The sequence below is a fragment of the Cavia porcellus genome, unplaced genomic scaffold, assembly GCF_034190915.1.
Source record: "Cavia porcellus strain 051 isolate PalLab524CR breed Dunkin Hartley unplaced genomic scaffold, mCavPor4.1 scaffold_32, whole genome shotgun sequence".
Classification (NCBI taxonomy): Eukaryota; Metazoa; Chordata; class Mammalia; order Rodentia; family Caviidae; genus Cavia; species Cavia porcellus.
In genome coordinates, this window is record NW_026947515.1 from 13,181,751 (window position 1) to 13,205,588 (window position 23,838).

The window sequence follows — 23,838 nt, forward strand, 5'->3', positions numbered from 1 at the left end:
CACATAGTTCTGTAGTGAGCACAGACAGTCAGTAGAAACTCAATGCTAGGATCTCAAAAATAAAGTCCGTTCAAATTGCAAATACTGAAAGGCCATTTCTAAAGCCCAGTGGTCTTCCAGCTGTAATAGCTTCCACTCCAGGATACTGCTCTGACTTTTCTCACTTGAGACAGGAGAAGCAAAAAAGTGCATTAAATAAATTCTCTGATTTCCCCCTAAAATAAGGGGTTATGCTAGGGGTTCAAGAACTATTTCCGGGTTGTGAATTGCACCACTGTCTGTCAGAGACAGATTCATCATGAAGTTTCTCAACTAAGCTGTAAACATCTTGAGGGCAAAGTTCTGTCAGGGATCCCTCACTTGCTCTGGTTGCTGGCAGCTGCAGAGTTGGCATCTAGGTAAGGAGATCAGCCAGGAGAAATCAAGAAACATTCTGCCTAAGTATGAGATCTCAAAAGTGAAGAATTTACTTGGAGATCAAGGCCACTTGTTAATTTATTTTATCATTCCAAACAATCACTTATCATATAATTTTGTGTTTGTCATGTTATATTCTTCTTCCCAAAGAACTCCCACCGGTCAGATCCTCTACAGGACTCACAAAACCTGGATTCTGTTTTGGCACAAGTGACATAAAACAGTGAGCAGGAAGATTTTCCCAGATTCATCTAGACTATTGAGTGGGAGGGAGGGAACAACTCAGAAAATGTTTTTTCTAAGACCAGGATCAACAATAAGAACATTGAAATAATCTCATGGCACAAGCAGATTCAACATTTAATCGAAAGTTTAACACTACAGAATCTTGTGTTAGCTTTCATAATTTTATTTTTAACAGAATATTTCTGGAAATTCATAAAGTGAGTAAGACCGAACTAATAAACTCTGTCTCAGTGGAGTTCTGACTCTAATTTAGTGGAATTTTGACTCTAATCTAATCAGCACTCTATTCTAATTCTAGTGTTCAAGAGGTGTTTGTCCCCAAGTACTGAGAGTAGTCTTTTGAAATGTGATGGCACTTTTACAGGAGGAAATTTGTCTGGTCAGCTAATAATCAGCGATTCATAAAGCATTTACCATGTGCATAGCATTTGTCCAAATCCTGAAGAGGGTGCAAAAGAAATCCAAGGTAAATCTTTGCACTCCACAAATTTAAAGCTTGGTTGGGAAGAAAATATGTAGCTCCCACCCTTTTGTTGTTGCTGCATTTCTCCTCTGGTACCAAAACACAAATATCAGTAAGCTGAGTTTACAACAACAATAACAAATGTTTGCTTACATGCCTGACAACCCAATTCCTGCTTTCCTGTTCAGGAACCCAGGCACCAATAACCAACCCCTGTGAAGCTCTGCAGGTTGTACATCCTACCCAGAAAATGAGACGTGGCAGAATTCATGACTCTCCACCTGGCATGGCACCTCATAAAACTGCTCAGGAATGAATAGCTCCAGGAAATGAGCTAGGGTTCAGGCAATTAGAAAATAATTAAGGGATTACCACCAAAATCCTCCCCAGGGAAATTCAGTGTGTGCTTTTAAACCAAAAACAGTATCATTTCTCATAACAGCTGGGTAAGCAGTGAATTTAGCAAAACATGAATTCTGTGGCATGCAATTCAACTAGCTATTGTTGAGAGGACTTGGAATCATTCTCCTAGGAAGAAAGATTGTGGTCAAATGCCAAAATGAGAACACTTACTTCAGCAGAAAGGATCAACATTGTTTCCCCTTATTAGTTTGGTCCATCCTGACTCAGGAGAATGGAAAGATTTAACAGATAATACAGTGGAAAGATGGAAAGATGAGAAGTAGGATTTCTAAAAATTTTTATACAGCAACCGTATGATATCCAAAAAACATGTGAGACTACTTATCTTAAACTGGGACTGACTAAGTCTGGGACTCCCATTAGCTGTATTTCCAGAGAAATATGGAAGGTAGTCCTTATAGAGCTGTGGCCCTGCCGTGGTGATATAAGGAACACATTCATCCATCCAAGCACCACTTAGTGAGATCTGTTACATGTCAAGTGCTAAGGACCCAGAATTAGGCAAAATTAGATACAGACTTGTGGTGGTTAAGCTGGATTGTGCCAGTCTGATTGGCTTGGTAACTTCTAAGGACATTATCAAAACACACTTCTGGGGGTGCCTAGATGGGGCATGGGAGTAGGACCCTCAGTTCTGTATCTGCTCCCTGGCCCCCTGCTCTCTGGCACTGTTCCCCTACTCTGCTTCCTGGCTGCTGTGATCTAAACAACTTTGCTCTGCCATATACCTTTCAGCCATGATGTTTCTGCCTTGGGACCAACTAGCCATGGACTGAATCATCTGAAATCATGAGTCAAATGAAACTTCTCCTTTAAGTTGTGGGTATTGGGCATTGTGTTTGAGTAACAAGAAAGATGATTAATACCAGAGTCTGTCCTTGTGGTGCTTCAGTAGATCCCCTTAAGCAATGTGCGATGGTACATTCCTATGAAGGAAAGACACATCAAGCAATGGGACACAGAAATAAGGACATGGGACCTGTCCCGGGACTGATGCATACTTAAAGAAAATAAGACTTGAGCTGGTAGACAAATAAGAAGAAAGCAAGGTGGCAAAGAGAGGAGAAAAAATGTCCCTGGCCATAAAAAGCTCATGTTCCTAGTCCATCTGGTGAATGAATCTTGCCTGTTTAGCTAGGGTACAGAAACATGGGTCTAGAGGCATGACTCCAGTAGGATTTTGCATATGATGAAAATCTGCTGTCATTACACGATAGTCACAAGTAGCTCCTAAATACTTGAAATGTGGCTGGCATGCTGATGAAACAAACTGCTAATTCTATTAGCTTTTAAATGGGTTTAAGTTCAGTCACATTGGTTAATGGTTATCAATTTGGCCAATACAGACACTCTAGGTTACGTTAATGAAGCTTGTCCATTTAGCCACAGTGGAGAGACACTGAATTCTTCTGAGTGTGAGACTGATTGATTAGAAGAGCATTTCAAAAAAGCAATCATTCTGGTTACAGCAGAGAGAGCTCATTAATGGGAGTCCTCCAACCAGATAGGAGACTATTGAAGAAATTCAAGTGATTTAGACTTGGATTTAGACTCAGAGAGGATAGGGTTTAACAGATGTAAGAGTCATTAAGGAGGTAACATCTACATGATTTGGTGAAGAAGTAGCTATTGTCGGGTAGGAGGGAGAAATTTCAGGTTAACTCTTGGGAGTCTAGCTCACTCAACCAGAAGGATAGTGGTCTATACACACATATTCGTTCCCTTCCAAGCTCTGCACTCAGCGTACAACTTCTGTATGTTTTATTGCCAATGGTCTCACCCTTGAAAGACTCAGACTGCCTGGGTGTTCTGCTTTTGACATTTTAGAAAAAAGTAGCCACAGAAAGAAAACCCTGGAATCTCTGTGTATCACTTCATTTGGATAAAGGTCATTTAGAAAAATGTCTTTGTGGATATGATTAAGTATCTTGAAATAAGATGGTCCCAGATTGTCTGAATGGCCCCTAGATATTGTCACAAGTATTTTATAAAACAGAAGAGGGCAAAGCTAGGTGATCTTAGGGGCAGAAATTGGAGTGATGCAGCCACAAGCCAAGAGACCCATAGAGCCACAGAAAGCTGGAAGAAACAAGGAATAAGCTCTTCCCTAGAGTCTTCAGATCATGTGTAGTCCTGTTTTTAGATTCTGGACCACCAGAAGTATAAGATAATAAATTTTGATTGTTTTAAGCCACCGAGTTGGTAGTAATTTGCCATAGTAACTACAGGAAACTAACTCAATCCCCCCACTATCCCTTCCCCTAAGGAATACTCATAGCCACTGGCTGATTAATGTATAGAAGCCCACATCACTGCCCTTTTTAGGTATAGAAAGTTCAAGAGCTTCCCAAAGGACCAGTCCAAGTCTAGAATGTCACCTGAAGTTATGCTTACATCTGATTTCTTTTTCGCCAGGTTCTGGTTCACCCTCTTTCTTACCAACTTCTCCATGGAGTGCCTCCCTAAGAAAATATCTGCTCCTCAATCCAACACCCAAGGTCAGCTTCAGGGAGACCCTGACCTAAGCAGGGAGCATCTACTTGAGCAAAAACCTCATCTGAAGACCAGATTTAGCAGGAAGCTAATGAGTTTGGTTTTGAACATACAGTAGTGAATACAGGGGCTTTAAAAACAGACATCAGAAAAACATGGCCTGCAAACCAAATCTGGACCATGAGCACCTGCTTTGGAACACAGTTGTACTGTCACACAGCTGAACTGGAACACAGCACCCATTCAGTTCCCAATTATCTAAGGTGCCTTTCAATGATGCAATGGCTGAGTTGAATTGAAACATTATAAGGCCCATGAAAGCTAATGTATTTGGTACTAAAGTACCCTTTACAGAAATAAGCAGGTGAATATTTTGATCTTCCAGAGAGCTGGAAGTATAGATTTCTAAGTCCTCGGCAAACAAGTGGAAATTGGAGTTATAGATGTGCATATAATTACTGCAGGAGTTAGGCTAGAGGGAGGAAAGCAGAGGGTCAGGATAGACACCTAGGGATTCTAGCATTTCCTGATGGATCAAGGAAGGCAAACACCTAGTGGTCAGGGAGACAGGAGTAAAACCAAGACAATCGTTAAAATTGAAAGTTTTTATTTTCTTCTAGAGAATCAATATTTAAAATTATCAAAAGAAATATGCTTCCCAGGACCTCCAAAGTGATTTTGTATTAAATTATTTAAAAGTTAGTTTGGCTCAACGGTAATGAAAAATGCAGATATATATTTTTCACTTGTACCAAATCTTGGTTCTAAATGATCTGATGATGCTCAAAATCATAGACAGTTACCTGATCTTCATTAACCCTTTTGCTATTTACCCTTTCTGATCTGCTGTATCTCATGGAGTTTTATTATCTTGAAAGTTTTCTTTGTAGACAACTCAGTGTAAAACAATCTGAAAAAGACCTAGTTTATACGGGGAAAAGTTGTTCAATGGATACCAAGTTACAGTTAAATAAGAGCAAAAGCTTGTGCTTTGCTATTACATAGTTGAATGACTGTAAATAATAATAATGTATTTTTGAAAAAGTTAGAAGAAATTATTTCATAGATTTCCACCATAAAGAAAATAATAAATGCTTAAAGAAATAGCCATGTTTTTCCCAGTGCAAACACTACACATTATATATATTGAAATATCACATAGTATCTCATAAATATGTATAATTTTTTGGTTTTTAATGTCACTGCTAAAAAATTAATTTAAAAAAAGAAAAAAGGAAAAGACCAGATTTATCTCAAATTATAAAACATCAGATCTGTGCAGTATTTTGTAGCCCACCAATACCAAAAATATACTCTAACCATAGTAGCTGCATATGTTAACAGTATGTGAGAGCTCCAGCTTCTTTCCACAATAACTATAAGTACCTTCTGCATAAAAGGTGTTGTGTTACATTTCGTAAGGGGCACACAGATGAACAAGGCATTGCCTCTGCCCACTGCCTGCCAAAGGGAACAAGGAGTGCATCCGAATCACTATTCCTCCAAATATAACAACAACAGATGAATACTCATTGAAAATTTGAGGAAACAAGGGAGAAAGATTCTTATCTCATGAGAGTACTGGAAACCATTCAAAAAGGAAGTTCTGTGGGATTTTGGCTCTGAAGGCTGGGAAGGATTTCAGAAAATGAAAATGTGGAAGAAAGTAATCCAAGATGAAGGAACAGCATGGTCAGGAAGCCAAATAGGACAGCACTAACCACAAGGGTTGAGGGAGGAGGGCAATGGCGGGGTAAGACTACAGAGTAGAAGAGGCTGCTTGCACATGCGAGGGCAAGAAATTCAGAGCAGAGGCTACGGACAACCAGGACACACTGAAGAAGCCTCATAGGAAGGATGTGCTTGGCTGGAGCTACACTTTGGACAGTTATTTGGGTAGTGGTGGGACCCCGCATGAAGAAAGGAAAGAAGACCAAGGTCCCAAGTATCAGTTAAGAGGATAGTCCAGTATTGATGTGGGTTGACTTCAGGCACAGGCAACCGACAGAAAATGAAAAATCAAAAGGTTGTAGATACAAAACTACAAAATTTGGAAAGAAAAGAAATCAAAGATGTCTGTAGTTTGCAGCAAAGGAAACTTAGGAATGAGCAGCTTGAAGGAAGACACAGGGAGGTCTCCACTTCCTTTCTGGTTCTGTCCCTGTGCCTCCTCTGTAACAGCAAGAGGACTGTCGTGTCTATACGGTATTTGCTTGCTCTAATACCATATTATTCTAAAGGGACCTGATCCAAACCCATGAGCAACCTATAAACAAAATAAGACATTTAGGCCCTAAAACCAAGTGGGAGATGTGGGTGTCAAACTTTGCATGTTAATTCAAGACAAGGAAATGCAGGCATGAGGGGGTTTTCAGACATGTGGTCACTGAGTAGGAGGGTTGGGAGCCTCTCTAAGCTTCTGGAAACTTCAAATCCTCTCTGAGCCCTCTGAGTCACAGCAAACTTCCCTCCCAGTCTTATAGGATCTGGCTAGTTAGTGCCACACCCCAGTGACTCTGCCCTTGAGACTGTGGAAAGAATCGCAGTGCAAGTTGGCACTCTCAGCTCCCTGAATCCCAAAAATCAAACTAAAATCTAGACTCCTATGTAGCCCATGGAAGCTTCATCTCCAGGCTGCCTAACTGTCCCCATGCCAGGTGCCACTTTCTGTATCCTAATCCCCATACATCCCTTGCTCAGACCCCTCTGAGCTTTCCCTATCCTGCTTTCAATTTAGCTAATGCTTCTTCTGTACATTGTTAGGTCACAGACAAGCTACAGCAGGACTCTGAGGTCCACGGATGATTTATGACCTCATAGACATCACAAGGTGTGTAAATGGCCGTGTCTAATTCAACCCTATGATAGAGATGTTGGTTCTCTTTTTGTAGGATATGCTGAGGGATTTTGCTCTGGCTTGCAAAGCTGGTTGTTTCTAGTTACCCAGTAGAATTGTTTTTGAAAACTCATCACCTCTCTTATTTTGTGTCTTTATAAATGAGGAAAATAGTAATTTAAAAAAACAATCATTCTTGTATGTATACTCTTTGATTTGGATTTACTGCACTTAATTCTTATGCGTGTGATGAGATAGCTATCAAGATTGCCATTTTTGGGGTCAGGGATATAACTCAGCAACACAATGCTTACCTGGCAAGCACAAGGTCCTGTGTTCAATACCCAGTACCAAAAAAAAAAAAAAAAATCATCATTTTCCACAATAAGTAAACTAGTTCAAAGGGCTTAAACTGCATATAGACTAGATATGGTCTTAAGACTGTATCTTGGGCTTGGGATGCAGTTGGGTGATAAAGTGCTTTTGTCTAGAATGCACAGGGCCCTGGGTTCAATTCCCAGTACTAAAAAAAAAAAAAGGTTGTACCTTGTTCTCAGCCTTCTCATTTGCAAATTGTGAGAGGAAGCTGCATCTCATGCAGTGGTTCATATAAGATGTTGTGCATATGACCACAGCACTATCCCCATCCTCAAGGTCACTCTGCTAGTAAGAGACAGAACTAGGCATTTGTGACAAACCCTGTGTCCCTATTTTTTATTCTTAATTCTTGTTCAACTCACCATGCATCTGTGACAAACTCACCTCATGCCATCATGGGTCAAACAATATCACTGTCATGAAAAACAGGCCTCATGTTTTGCTTTTGTGCTGTTTGTTCAATGTTGAGAGATTCAAAGAAAGATTCATGCTGGAGATGGGGGTACTCAAGACGGTCCCTGAAGGATTTCTGGAGGTAAAGCCCAATATTACAACGGCCTGAAGTCTTGGAAGTTTCCCAAGAAAAATGTTGAGAGAGATTTAGAAAAGGAAAGAAACAGCCAACACTCTAATTTAGCTTGGAAATGAAACAAGGGTTTCATAAAGCAGTGAGTGATCATGTGACTGTTGGGAAAGGCATGTGTCCTTTTTCCTTTCACTTTCAAGATAAGATAAGATTAGGGAAGTGTTTTCATTTGTGTAAGAAAAAAAGTTCTTAATAATTATGGATGTGGGGAATGAATTTCAGAGTCCTGCTTAGACACTGTGGGGCAGAGGAGCAGATGGGCTCTCTTTCCCTGTGTGAGCTGTGTACAGAGGGAGCTGGCATCACCTCCAAAATCCAGTGCAGGTGTGCAACACATCAGGAGCAGGATTTGCATCATTTAGAAGGTAACAGACAAAAACTCCAACTAGAGGATCAGCAAAAAGCTGTTGTCCAGATAGCTAGGGAAGTCCTAGCAGGCTCACTGCATCCTGGGTGTCACCCAGGATGATGAACCTCGTGTTCGCTGGTCTCTGTTGCTTGCCTTTCTGTTCTGTTTTTCCCCCACGGTGGCAATATTAAGCAGATTTTCTGGCCACCAGCAGCTCCTTTTCGGTAGTCTCTTCTTACCTGAGAACTCCAGAAAAAGGAAAGCAGCTCTTCTCTGATGCCTTGAAAAATCTTGAAGACCCGTATAACTTTGATCATTTGCATGGGCCTGGATTAACCATCAAAGTCAAGTGAATGGAACATTGTGATCTGAAATTGTGGGTCACAAGGAGAGCTTGTATGCCAGCTCAGGGATGGGGCAATTCAAAGAAGAAGATGTAAGGCTGAAATAAAGTTTTGGCAGAGGATGCTAGATGGTGAGCCAAGGGAGTAAGGAAAAGATATACAAAAGCAGCTTTTAGTATTAAAGTGTTTGATTGCAAAATTACAGAAACATATAAGGAAAGAAAAGTACTCACCATCACCTTTACCAAGTTTATGTGTTCTTTTCATGCAAACCAAATAGAAGTGTCTGTATGTATATAAAAACCTGTATATGATCTTTAACAAAAACATGAGATTCACCTTATGCTGTTCTAAAATTAGATACCCTTCACTGTTATTACATATAATGTAATCTCAGGTAGTACTATCATAAATATCTATGGTTTCTTCATTTTTATAGTTACAACAATACTTCAGTGAACAGTTTTGACATATTTCCTTCTTCAGTTGTGCAAATAATTTGAAAGGATAAGTTGCAGAAATGAAAAATGCTAAATCAAAGAGTAAACTTATTACAAAGTTTGAAATCTAGTGGGAAATTATCCTCTGGTAATATATCCCAATTATATTCTCATCAGTAATGCAGGAAAGCATTATAATAATGAAACTTAATAAGCCTGTGTTAAGCAAAGACTTCCATTTTCAGTACATTTTGATAGCTGTAAAATTCATATGGATGAGTATGCAAGTTGAATGATGTAAGAAGATAATTTTTTTTCAAAAACAGATCAATAAAGGGAACCAGGCCCATCAGCTGTCAAAGTGCTTTGTAAAACTTAAGTTCAAATAATAGCACACGAGACTGTGACTTTCCAGAGCACAGAAGAAAGATCCCAGAAGAGACCAACATCCAAACAGAAATTTATTGTATGCTACAGAAGATATTTCAAATTAATAAGAAATATGTTGTTTAATAAATGACTTTTAGATAACTAGCTAGTCATCTGGAAAGGGAGAGAAGGGGTGAATTTTTACCTACTATGTTCTGTATAAATAAATTCTACACTTGTCAGATATTTAAATAGAAACAAAACCACAGAACACTATAGGAAACCATGGTTTAGCTGGGTTTAATATTCTTTTAATTTGAAAGTAATACTGGCCTTTCTAAGAATAATAGAAGTCAGACCATTTTGACTTCACAAAAATCAACATTTTTGCATTAAAAATAAAACCAAAAGTGAAGTCAAAAGATTAATGACAGGGACTGGGATTTAGTTTAATGGCCAAGTGTGAGGTCATGTGTGAGGTCATGAGTTCAATCCCCAGTACCCAAAAAAAAAAAAAAACCTAATAACAAACTGAGAAGTTATTTGCAAATCACAGAAAAAAGGTTAATTTTCTAAATGTATAAAATAAATAAGAAAAAGATTAACAACCTAGTACAAATATGATCAACAGAAATACAAATGATAAAACATATAAAAAGACCTTCAGCTTTATTATAATAAGATAGAGATGAAATTTCAGATGCCATTATTCCCCCACTAGACTGATGAACATGGAAATGTACTGGAAAAGTTTTTTGAACACAGTCCCATCCCATGCCTAGGGTGGTAGGGCGTGGCCTCATTAGAGGGCAATTTGGTAATAGTTATAGCTAAAGAACTAAGATGTGTTATGTCCATGTATCAGATGCCCATGTTGAATGCTATCATTGTGTACTAAAAACATATACTAGTACAAGTAAAAATTTGAAAGCAAACTAAAGTAGTATGTACCCTTTGAGCAACAACTACCCTAGGAATTCATCCTACAGATGCACTCTCACCCCGGGAAACATCATGTGTTCGTGACAGTTAGGTGTCACAATAGTCCTGTCATAACAAAATATTATAAACCATCTAGAATTGTATCAATAAGGAATTAGGTTACGTCTTAGTCCATTTGAAGATACAATGAAATAGCTACCATATACTGGGTAGCTCAGTAATGACAGAAATCTGTTTCTCACAGGTGTGGAGGCAGGGAAGTCTCAAAGCATTGTCAAGTTTCAAATCAAGGACTTGCTGTCCCAGGAGGACTCTCTTTCTCGTTCACTGAAAACAACAGGACACCACGTCCTCACATGATTCAGGGCCCAAGCAGGCTATGTGAGGTCTCTTTTGTAGGGGTACTAATCCCAGTCCATAAGAACTCTACCTTGTGACCTAATCACCTCTGAAAATCCGTACCACCTGCCACTATCATCTCGAGGATTAGTTTCTGTAACTGAGCTGGGGGGCAGCAGAACAAGCACTCAGGCCATACCAGATTAACTGGATTTCCACATGCTGAGATATTATGCAGGTTTTAAAGAATAAAGAGCATACTGCATTGAAAAGTTGCCAAAATCTACTGACATTAGAATACAGCAAGCTTTCAGGACTATGCAAATTTATTTGATCATACTTATAACATCAAGGTGCAAAGAAACAGTCTTAAAAATCTGTCAACATCAGTTGCCTCTAGAAGAGAAGTGAGTCGACCGGGAAATGCAGTTAGAAGATTTCTGAGATTTGAAATTTTGAATCACATAAGTATTTTTTTAATCAAAAGTAAAGAAGTAAATTAAACACTTTCAAATCCCCCTTTTTTTTTCTAAAAGAGGTACTGCTTCTTTTAGGAAACAAGTCCAAGGAAAACCAGTATTGTAAAGAGTAACATATAAAGTATGTCTAAGGTTTATTTTTTCAGATGAACAAAAATACATACTTTTTCTTTTTCTTGTACCTAGCTATATAAATATGTCTCTTATATAAATGGATTTTTATGTATTCACTTAAAATACAGTGATATTTACTACTGCCATATTAAAATATTGTTTTAGAATTCTATTTCTTTTATCCTTAAGCATAAGTACAGAAAAAGAAAAATAGGTAAATTATCTTGATATTCATCATTTTTACTCCTGCAAGCACAAAGCCAGAATGAGAGCCAAACAAGAGTAAAAAACCAGCCTCTTGGAAGTAGGGGTTAGAAACCCCTGATTTGTAACATCTGTCAATTACCATGGTTTGCTATAAGAGAGATCAAAATATACAGTAATTGTTTGAAATTTTGTAATTTTATTATAATTAAATACCTTGTGATTAATTTCCCTAAAATATTTCCCCTTGCTTCAAATATACTAATCCCATCTTTCATACCACTTTCTGAAGCAGTTCTGTAAGTTCTCTTTCATAAGTGTATTTACAAGATATGATCCAAATATGGTGAATGCTGCTGCCAAGTACCATACAATGGAAAAGCAGTCTTGTAAAAAAGTAACAGTTTGTCCTCACCCACCTTATTCACAAGATCTAGCACCATGTGACTTTTTTCTCTTCCCAAAAGTCAAAATGATCATGCAAGAAAATGTTTTAAATTGATGCAGGACACTGAGCTAGCACAACCAAAGATTCACGAAAGACGATGACCAGAGATATTTCAGAAAGTGAAAAATGATGGGATAACTGTGCTCAAAGAGAGGGTGAATACTCTGAGGGGGTTTAATGGTTTGGGTCTGGATGTCCCCCCAAAGCCTCATGTGGTCATTAAGGGGGCAGACTTTTCTGAGGTTGCTGAACCTGGAGTTTGTGAAAGATTCCTTGTCTAGTGCTGGGATTGGTGGTCTGAGTGCTCACCCATCTCTGGGCCAACAGCCTGCATACAATGTAACAGAAGGAAAGCAGCTTGCTTCCCTTTTTGCTCTTGTTGCTTTCATGGTCTCTGCTGCCTCGCTGCCATGAACGGTTGCCCCTGTGTGATATGCCGCTTTGGCTTGGAGCAGGTGATTATGGACTGAAACCTCCACAAGCCGTGAGCTAAATAAACCTTTCCTGCCTTAATTTGGGCATCAATTATTTTGTGTCAGCAATGGGAGAAAAGTGACGAAGACAGGAGGATTAATGTCAATGTCCTTTACTAAAATTCTTATATTAACACATACTATTTTTTTATCACACTTCATATTCCAACTATGGCTGGTTTCAAAGTACCTGTCCAAGACAGCGCTAACACCTCCTTACAGGTTGCTCACCCTTGTGAGCAAAGAGTAGTCAAGGTTTTTGCAGGAATAAATTACTCTCGACAGCTCTAATTTTTTTTTTTCTGACAGCTCCACTTTTCCCGTTAAAACAAAAATGGAGAAGAATACAGGAACAGCTTTCCTCTTCCCTCCAGTCCCCTATCCCAGGAAGACTGTGAGCCTCTATCTGGCAAGGTCAAAATAAGAAACCAGAAAGCCATGTGTCCCCACCTAACAGTAAATGTGAATGTCTTAGGAGGAACATGCCCTAGTCCGCTCACATGTTTATTTGGATGCTGCATCCCCGCCAATGGTGATAGCTAAAACCCATCAGGTATCAGCTCCCCATCAGAAAACTCCGCCTCCTCCCCATCCCTCTCCCACACTCCAGCTCAGCCAGAGCTGTTTTTCCTTCTTCCTAACCGATATTCTGGTTGCTGTGGTTCTGGGTGACTAACTTGGCTGAAGACTTTCTGCTCTTTCCAGCCAACTCTCAAGAGAGTTTAGCAGTCACATAGCTTCCACTTCCAAGTGGCCTTGGGAACTGGAGCCCAACTATTTTTAAAATAAAAATAAATGTTAATGAAGTAAGGGAAAGCTGGCTGAAGGCCTAAAGACCTGGTCAATAATTTGCCTTTTTCCTTGATTTTTCCTAACAGGCTAGATCTGAAAACATTTTAACATTGGTCACTTTAAGTAATTATGCTAATAGTACAAATTGCATTTTTATCCCAGTGGGAAGGGAAATAGCAGGATTCAGGGGTCTGCTGTTAACCTTTGGGGTGGGGTAGGGTAGAAGACAGGCCCAGGGGCTTGGCCTGGTGGAAAAGAAGGTCCAGCCATCTTTCTTTCTACTGTTGTAAGAGACCCAAGTTTTAAAATAATCAAATGTTCCCTTGCTTGCCTTGTCCGCTGGGTTAGGTGCTTTCCCCAGAGTTGCTTGTAGAATGAGGGTGTCTTTACATTTCTGCACAATGGCTGCTTACTCTGGAACTACTGTAGCAGCACAGGGCAGAAAACACACCCTGACTGGGAAGTTCTATGGTTGTTTGCCCACATAGGATACTTTTTAAATTTGAGTCAACATTTCTTAAAAAGCAGAGTCCAAATTCTGATCCAAATCTGAATTTATGGTTTTGCTTGAAAACTCAAAATAAATGATTTCCCAGGAAAATGCTTCATGAGAAAAATAGCTGGTTCAGTGTCTAGCTGTTGCCAAGTATTTGATGAATGAGTGAGCAAATCACTGAATGAACATCATCAGGACATGAAAACATGAAACTAGATCCTGGCCTCCTGGGGGTGGGGCCAGTATCTACATAGTATGTCGCTTCTTTTTGGCTGAGGGGTATTGGTTATGTGTTCAGCAGAGGAGGAAGTTTGGAGAAGCTGCTTAATCCTAAAAGAAAAAACTCTCGAAGTTCCATTGGGTAGTACAGTTAACACACCAGTATGATAGGCTCCTCTCCCTTCCTTCCTGTCTTCAGACCGCAGTCCTTATTCCTGTATGCTGCCTACCTGACACCTGTAGGCATTTAATTCCAACATCCTGCTCCCCACCATAGTCTGCAGCCTCCACCTGTCTTGCTGGAGAACTCAGAATTATAAATTCTGTTCAAAAGTGAGTTAACCACTCCAATGACAATGTAATACTCTAAAACTTACACAAGTAGTTTTCCACATTGAAGAAAAGGCTATTGTTTGGGGTGTGGCTTTTAAGTATGTTTAAAATAAAAGCATTTGACCGTTTAGGTTCTTTTTGCACTAGGTATCGGTTTTGCCTACTATGTACAAGTAGACCACAAACTTAAAAGATTTAATGCAATATTCCGTCTGCTCTATAGATCTGCAGTCCAGGGTGGCTTGGGTCATTCTCTGCCAGGTCTCACAAGAACTGAACTGAAGGTGTTACATGTTCATCTGGAAGTGTTGAGGCTCTCTTTCAAGCTCATTCCCACTGTTGACAGAGTTCATTTCCTGGCAATTCTAGAACCAAGGCACCCATTTTCTTGTTGGTCATTAGCCAGGAGCATTCTCAGCTCCCGAGGGCACCTCGCTGGCCCTTGTACTTGGCCCAGTCCATCTACAAAGCCAACAAAGCTGTGTCATGTCTTTCTAATGGTTTCTTATCTTTCTGAATTCTCCTTCTCCCCACCAGTGAAGACCTCTGCATTTAAGGGATCATGTGATCATAGTGAGCCCAGCTGGATAATCTCCCTTTGTGCAGCTGTGCCATGGGACAATGCGCATGGACTCATGGGTTCCAGGGAATGATGTCATGGAATCTTGGAGGCCAATTTTAGAATTCTGCCTGTGATAAAATTTCTCATACTTTCTTAGAGATGTGTGATATGGTTCCTAAAATATATCCCCATATTTGGTTACATTAATACTGGGAAAATATCTCTAATGGGGTTGTAATTATGCTCCTGTCTTCTGCACTGAATAATCCATAGCCAAAGTATTGCATCTCATTCTAGATGTCAGAAATAGGAAGGAAGGAAGTATATATAAAACTGTCTTAGTCTGCTCAAGCTACTGCAACAAAATACCATAGATTGGGTGGGTTATAGACAGAAAAAATTTTCCTCACAGTCCCAGGGAGTGGAAGTCACAAGATCAGAATGCCAGAGGATGTGCATATCCAATGAGGTCCTTATTTCTGGTTCTCACACAGCTAACTGCTTGCTATAACATCACATGGCAGAAAACACAAGGGGTCTCTTTAATAAGGGCACTAATGTAATTCTGCCTTCAGGACCTGATCACTTCCTGTTGTGTCTTAAAAGTGAAACATTCCCCCAAAGACTCATGTATTAAGGGCCTGGTTCCCAATGCAGCAGTATTGAGAGGTGGGTCTTAAAGAGGAGGTTGCATCATGAGAGTGCTGACCTTGTGAGTGAATCAGTCCTTCGTAAGGTCAGAGGTGAAGGGGCTATTAGGATATGTGAGAAATAGGTCACCTGGGCACATCACTGAAGGGTGTATGTTGTCCCAGTCTTTTTTTGTGTGTATCTGTCTGTCTGTCTCTGTCTCTGTCTCCTCTCTCTGCTTCTCCATTGCCATAAGTTAGGCAACTCCCTCTGCCATCCCCTTCAATTCCCTTTACCCCTTTCTGCCTCATGTCAGCCCAACAGCAACAGAACCAGTCAGCTGTAAATTAGAATCTGTAAAACTGGGAGCCAACATAAATCTTCCTTTAAGTTGACTTATGTTGTGTACTTTGATCACAGGGAAGCAGAACTAACACATCTCCCAAAGACTCTGCCTCCTAATACCATCATTCTGGGAGTTATGATTTCAACCTAAGAATTTGTGGGGGTATAAAGCTTCAGCCCATTGCAAAAACTAAGATCAAAATTGATTCAAAAGGCAAAAGATTCATTCAATCTGAAGAGAAACCAGAAATTCCATTTTGCCCAGCTATTCCCTTTCAAGACATCCTCCTAAAAGAGGTAAAGACAATATATTACAGTTATATATGTATATCTATGTTAACAGTGAAATTCATAATATCTATGTCTTGGAAGCAGCCTACATGTCCATCAACAGACAAACATTACACAATGGAATATTATTTTGCTTCAAAAGATAAATTTGAGTTATTTGTAGTACAGTGTACCTTGAAAATGTTAAGTGAAATAAATCAGCCACATAAGCTTAAATGATTTATCTCATATTAGAAACCTAAAGTATATAAAGAGAAAAATAAAAGGTAAAAGGAAACAAAAAGATAAACCTGCTACAAATGGGAAGGAGACCAAGAGACAGAGAAGAGGATAGGAGAAAAAGGGAATATAAAAAACAATTATTAAGGTGTGTCATGTGTGTGTACCAAATACCCACAGTCGTTATATATAATAAACATAAATAATATTTTTTAAAAGAAGACATATGGGACCGTGTCTTGGACAAAATCTCCAAAGAGACAAATTTAAGTGAATGTAAAAATAAATAGGAAATTTGAGTTATCTCCTACATATTAAACATACTGACCTTAATTGAAATTGTTTTTCCAGGAAGCACAATAAAGACACATATCCCAAGGTGACACACTATTCCTCCAACTAGAAAAAGAAAAAAATGTCCAGCACATTTCATCAGACCAGAAGAAAACTGATACCAAAAAAAAAAAACCTCTACAAAACAAGGAAGTCACAAGAATATCTCTCACATCAACTTAGATGTGACCTTCCAAAAAAATTCAATCTGGGCATGATGGTACACACCTATAACTCCAGCTATTCTGGAGGCCCAGGCAAGAGGATGGCAAATTTGAGGCCAGCCTGGACTACACAGTCCCAAAATAAAATAAAAAGAAGTGTGGGTCAGAGAAAATTCATATACATTGTATCTGAAATAATACAATAAAAGAAGGTAATACATCATAGCCACATCAGGGTTTTTGATTTTTTTGGTTTTGGTTTGAAAGGTGAGATTACTGTAAAATTTAAAAATTCAGTGAATGTCACCGAACACATTAACAGATTATATGAATGTTATATCAATAGGTACAGACAAGCCTTTCAATAAACTAGAGCAGTCTCCCATACTAAAAAATAAAAACTCATGAGAATTAAAAGGACAAAAAGGGATTTAAATTCCTGGCTTATGAAGGGTGGCAAAAGGAATTTAACCTAGAGGGGAAGATGCCAAGGTCATATGATAACTATCTTTGAATATTTTAAAGACTATAATGTAAGAAAAGAATTTGTTCTGCCTATTTCTAGGCATAAAATCAAAACCTGTTGATGGAAGCTACCAAAAAATTTTTGGCTCACTGCTGGAAAATGCTTTCTAATATAGTTAGACAGACAGAGCAAGGTCACACATGGGAGGCTCCTTCCCTGCAGCTGCTCTCGTGTAAAGACACGGTGACCTCCTAGCTGCCTTTATAACTACTTCATTAGTCCAAATCTCCTATTATAATCTCTTCTACCTGCTACGGTTGTGCTTGCTCTCAACCATGACACTGAAAGTCACAGTGTGAAATCCAGCTTCATCAAGTTTTTCTTTCCAGTTGCTTATTTTTGAAATCAAAATCAAGTAATAGAAAATATGAAGTGACAGGTTAAAAGAGAAGAAGAAACAGGAGTCTCAAGAAGACTCCTCAGGGGATGCAAATGCACAAGTCCAGGTCCAATGGAACTGCCTCTGTAGAAGTGATCCTAGGGGTAAGAATCTGAAAGGAAGGAAGACCTGATACCCAGGGTAAGCAGAAGGAAAAAGCATAGGCGGGATATAGCTGGCATTGAGTTAGATTCAAGGATGGCACACGGTCCTGGATGCCAATGAAAATAGAATACAAAGAACAAGATTCATGAAGCAGATTTATGGTTAGAAACTCAGTGGGAATTGAAGAACCCATGGAAAAGCTTTAAAAATCTGAACCAATCTAAGCAGGTAGCCTGACTTAGTCCTGGGTGGAGAGGTGACTTGCAGAAAACCCAATAGGCTACGGGTTCAGATGTCAAAAATGAAGGCAGAGGTAAAGCTCCAATGGAGTACAGAGTAGTTATTCAACACAGATGCAGGCAGCTCCTCGCCAGCCTTGGAGGCCAGTGTCTGACATCAACAAGCTGCTGAGCACTGGCTGTCAAAGAAAACAAGTCCAAGTACTTCGGAGGCTGATTCATAGTCAGAATATACACAATGAGAGATCTGATCAAACATGCAGTACTGAAACCTGGTCTCTTGTGTGGTGTTTGCCAGCGTGAAGTGAATCCAGGGAGTGGAATTGGACAGTACAGTAAAAGGCATGCAATACACTGCTGAGTCACAATCGTTGGGTTAAGAAGTGGCCAGAAGTAACCAGATCCCAGATTTGCAGAGTGAACTGTAGACAGCTCAAAGTCCTGAAAGCCGCAAAATGTGTTACTTCACCCTCCAAGTTTCTTAAACATCTAGAGAAATTACCTTCTTAAATATAAAAAATAGTGATGGACTCTTGTTTCAGTGCCGTTTTGCAGGTGGAGGAAGCATACAGATAGGCGTCTCACAGGCCGCCTTTGGCTTCTTTACTAATATTCTGGCTTTTTTTATCAACTTCCTTAGCTGAAGACGTGCTCTAATACACAGCTCACAAAAGGAACTAGAAACTCTTACCTGGTCATAAGTAGCTCAAACTACCTTTTTAGGGGGAAATATTCTCACCTAGTTCTAAAATAGCAAGACTCAATAGTTGTTCAAGTATGTTTGCATCCTGAGTGCTCCTGACAGATGAGCTAGGAGTGGAGGATTAAAGTGCATATTGGCATGGGCTGAATGTTTGCATGCCCTTCTATTCGTAACGCTGAAGCCCTAGCCCCCAGTGTAGGGGAGACAGACCTTCTGTTTTGCTCTAGTTACTTCAGAGACATAGAACTTTTCTCCCAAACTGAATTCTAAATGTCTAAATAGCAGCGCCATCATTGTTTAATTTGTTTCCTTTTACTTTTGGAGGAGAGGCTACCAAGGATATTAGCAAATGGCTTGTTAATACTTCTTTCCCTTCGCAATGTATTGACTCACCTAACTCGGCTTCCACCCCATGCAGGACTCTCCTCTCCATTAGTCTCACCGATGACCCTCCCCCCACCCAGCTCCTTGGGACAGGAGTCCTCAGGACAGAAAGTTTAGGAGATGCAAGACACAGTGTTTTAATGGGAAAGTACACAGTGGGCCTGCAGGTCCCTCCCTGAGGTCCCACATCATATAAGAACTCTAATTGTGCTTATGAATCTGCTCTTTTCCATCGTGGGATGTGTCATGGTTTATAATTCAGTGTTTGTGCATTTGTGCACATACTTCCTGTTTCTCTCACCAGACGGTTAGCAGGCTGAGGGCAAGGCGGGACCAAGGCCACTGTGCTCCCCATAATACCCTCAACACAGCGTGGGGCCTGGCCTTTATCAGGTGCTCAGTGCCCTTGTTAAATGAATGGAGATTCCAGGTAAGTCTTGCATTTTTGTTCCTCCAACTTAAAAGCATACTCTTCTGCTCTTTCAGACGGCACAAGATCTACAGAGAACAGCTGAACCTCACCTCCCTGGAACCCCCACTGCAACTCCAATTTGATGCCAGCTGGGTCCAGTTTCACCTGGGAATTAGTCGCCAGGGCCTGTACTCCCGGTCCAGTCCCATCGTCAATAAGCTCCTCCATGACATGAGGCACTTGCCCTCCATCAGTGCTGGTGAGGTTCCAGGGATCACGCAGGTGGGCTGACTTCCTCCCAGAGGGGATGGGTGGACCCATCTCAGGCCAGATGCCTCGGTTAAACATCACAGAGCTACCACTGACACATGATAGATAGGTTAATAAGAAAAAGTTTACATCTCAAAGAGCTCTTCTAATTTTAATCTATCAAAATCCCATAACTGAGGCACTAGGATCCTAAAAGGAAGATGACTACTAATATTTACTGAGTGTTTCTTTTGAACTGAGCCACATGTTCCCTCTTAAACAGTTCTGGAATGGACGTTATGATTCCCATTTTACAAGTGGAAAAATCAAGGCTTACAGAGGTAGCATGGTAATCCCAGCACTGGAGATAGGATTCAGTGATTCAAACACAGATCTGCTGACCCCAAGCCTGTACTCGCAGACACTACGGCAGTCTATGTGACACAGACTTATCAGCAGAGACAATACTAGAGTGTGTCTCCAGGGGTGCTGGAATGTCCACTGAAGGGACTGGAGCAGAGCAGCAGGAAGACTGCAGCCCCGGGCTCTGGGAGATACTGTCCTGAAGGATCAAGGCTGAGATCCACAGGGTATACCACAGCCACCCCTGCTGCTGGTCTGTGCTTAGCTGTTCATGGAACATGGTTGCAAGTTCTCATGGTCTTCTCTTCCTTTCAGATTACAGTCAGGATGAGAAAGCCTTGCTGGGAGCATGTGACTGTACCCAGAGTAAGTGCCTTGGCCCCGCATCCATCTAGATTTCTCGCCGTATCACAGCCACATGAACCCCAGATCCACTCCAGTGGGGGAATCTCTGAAACCTGGAACTTCTCCCCACCCCACAAAAAGGAAAGGCATTGAAGAGGAATTCTGTGTAGATCATACTGGTCCAGGGAAATCGTCATTGGCATCATTTGTTAGAAATGCAGAATGTATCTCCACTGATTTTTCCAAATTAAAATGTAAATTCCCAAAACGCCTCAAGTTATCGCAGTACAAGCATACGAGACAGTGGTTTGGGTACTGGCAACATATCAGAACCACCTAGAAAGCTTTAAAAAGTGATGTCAAAGGTTAAGAGTTCAGAGTGCCGTAAGTCTCCACCTCCAGATTCAGTGACCCAGGAGTCAGCATGTGTAAATGGCACCAGGTGACTCTAATGTAGCCAAGGTTGTAAGCCAACAGAGCCAAGTCATCAACAGAGTAAAAAAATCAATAATTATTATTGCTAATAATAGTTATTAATATTAATAATTGTTATCACTATAAAAGGCTTGCTGGGAATGAAGTATTCATCTGCAGTCCCAGCTACACAGGTGTTTGAGGCAGGATGGTTTCAAATTTGAGGTAGCCTGGGTGATTTATCAAGATCCTGCCTCAAGATGAAATAAAAAAGGAAAAAAAGGGGCTGAGAACGCAGCTCATTTGCCTTGCATGAGTAAGGCCTGGAGTTCAATCCCCAGCACCTCCAAAAAAACAAACAAACAACAACAAAAACTTGACACTCAGCTAGTGATGCGTTTACCTCCACATGCTGCACAGACACCAAAACCGTCTACATGTGATGTGGTGTGGAAGCCCCAGGCTTCCCTTCCCCTTAATTCAGCACCTGCCATTTGCCGTTCTGTAGAACCAAACACCGTCCTGACCCTTGAGGGCCTCAACAGAGCTGGAGAAGTGAAGCAAGATGGGGGGAAGAGCCGGGGGCAAACTGAAGGGAGCAGCACCCCGCTGTCCCTGAAGTCCAGAGCTGCCAACCTCATCCTAGCCCAGGTGCAGAGTCCTCAATAAGAAGCGGTGTCATTAAACATGTCTAATAGATCATGTGACAGAATCGGAATCTATAAGGTTGCAATTGAAACACAAACAGGAAAGGCTGGGTTCTTCACAGTAAAACATTCTTTGGGGTTTTCAACTCCCTCTGTTTGGGGATCCCAATATATCGTTTGCCCTTTCCCGGACTGGCAGAAGAGGTTCTGAGCCCCTAACACACCCTCCATGGCCTGACAGCATGGAGTTCGCCCTGCTTTGGGAAGCAAATCTTATCTTAGGGTCTGTTAAATACAAGAAAAGAGAAGAAATCAGCTGCATTTGTGGAATGACAGAAGCACCATTAACCTCCCCTTCACCTCCCCAGTTGTGAAGCCCAGTGGGGTCCACCTGAAGCTGGTGTTGAGGTTCTCAGACTTTGGGAAGGCCATGTTCAAACCCATGAGGTAAGAGATGCCCTCTCTGCATCATAGCTAGTGCGGCAGCCCTGGGGAGCTTTGACCAAAAAGTAACAAGCATGGCCCAGCGGCTTCAGCCAGTCATTCACTTGGGAGACTCCGTGTAAGACATTCTGCGCCAAGCAGACAATTGTTTTTCATATCACAGTGAAAACAGAGCTTGTCCTTTCTTAGCTCCTATGCCACATACTCTACATCTACTACATCTTTGGATCATTCCAATCTGATGAGCCAAGTGTCACTCTACTGTCCCCACTGAGGTGAAGACACTGAGGCACCGAAGGGCCAGCTTTTCCCAATCTCCCAGCTGCAAACAGTGGACCCGAATTCAAATCCAGACATGTGACCATCATCAATTTACACTTTCCCACTATCATAGATCGCCACTCTTTTCCAGGCCTAGAATTCTTTGTTTGTTTGTTTTTTGAGACAAGGTCTTGCTTTGTAGTTCAAGCTGGCCCTGAACTCTCTACATAGACCAGGCTGGCCTCAAACTCACAGCAATCTTCCTGCCTCAGCATCCTGAGTACTGATTACAGGAGTGTACCACCACATACAGCACATTCTTTTTGATGTCAAAAAGTTTACATACCTCTACCTGATGGCATTTGTTTTGAAAAATTAGACAATGAACAAAGGTGACATCAATTACAGGATACATTAACTTATATTTTATTTGTAACAATAGCAACTTACCTACCTCTGAATGTTGTAGTACACATCTATGAGTGAAACAGTATGTGTCTTAGTGTATAGATAGAGCTGGATGTGTGGATTTTCTGGGACTCAAAACTGTCAGAAAACCACAGTTAGCCCCCCTGAAGTAGGTGTCCCCATCTTAGCCCACTGGAATGTTCCCCCACAGATGACATGAATGAGCCAGATAACAAGAGGACTCCCACCCACCGAATCATGTGTTCCTCTAAAATGTCTTCAGGTAAATAAGTTTTCAAAGATGTATATGAAACAACTGAATTTCCACTTACATTCATTGAGTTTTAAGTCCCATCATATAAAACAACTTATAAGTTTACAAATATCCCCTCCTACAGGCACACATTCCACTTGCTGAAATTTTTTTACATCAGTCATCATCATCATCAAACTTTGAAGTCAGTGTTAAATCAACAATGAAACTGTGCCCCCCTCCCCACTCCCATCACCACCACCAACTGGTTTTAATCAGTTTCATCAAACAATAAAACCAACACTGAGGGAGATCATTTCAGGTTAATCTATCTCAACCAAAATAATGTAATTAAGAAGAGTTCCATCATTTGAAAAACAAAATGAGAACTTGAATATACAAAGCCTATTTCTCTGAGGGATGGTTCTGAGACGGTTTTGCCTCTTACATTCAGGCAATTAAAATCAACGAACTAATTTACTTTCTCTATTTATTTTATTTATTTTCAAGAGATGAGGTTATATTGCCCAACTGAGCTTGAACACCTGGGACCAAGTGAATCTCTTTGTTTGCCCCAGAACCTGGATTTTGCTTGTTTATGTGTGGTACTGGGGATTGTACTCAGGACCTTCACACCAAACTACCTGCCCAGCCTCTCTTTGATACTGATACTATCCCAACTGAACAGGAGAGTCACCAGTGAATTCCTGCAATATGGAGTCCTAAATTATGGTCATACTTAGTTATGCACATTTATTGAGTATTCACAAGAGAGCACCAGTTAGAGGTAGCACAAGAAATACTGATGTAGGAATAGAAGACATTAAGCAAAAATGTCATGATAAATCTGCATATTCACCATGAATTACTAAACACATAAATTCCACTCTAGAGCAAAAGCCTTCTATGGCACATAAAAACGTCTCTAAATCATGCAAACCAGAAGGTAATACAGAGCAGATGAGTTCCACTTGCACTT

General features: G+C 40.5%; 1 protein-coding gene across 1 annotated transcript in view; it reads left to right on the forward strand.

Moving 5' to 3' along the window:
• Positions 1 to 23,838, forward strand: part of Fam20a (FAM20A golgi associated secretory pathway pseudokinase) — a 52,253-nt gene that overhangs the window by 20,601 nt on the left and 7,814 nt on the right. Inside the window, exons 2-4 of the mRNA XM_003465310.5 lie at positions 19,550 to 19,734; positions 20,403 to 20,453; positions 21,862 to 21,940. Of these exons, the coding sequence (XP_003465358.1) occupies positions 19,550 to 19,734; positions 20,403 to 20,453; positions 21,862 to 21,940 (315 nt within the window). The remainder of the gene's footprint in view (positions 1 to 19,549; positions 19,735 to 20,402; positions 20,454 to 21,861; positions 21,941 to 23,838) is intronic.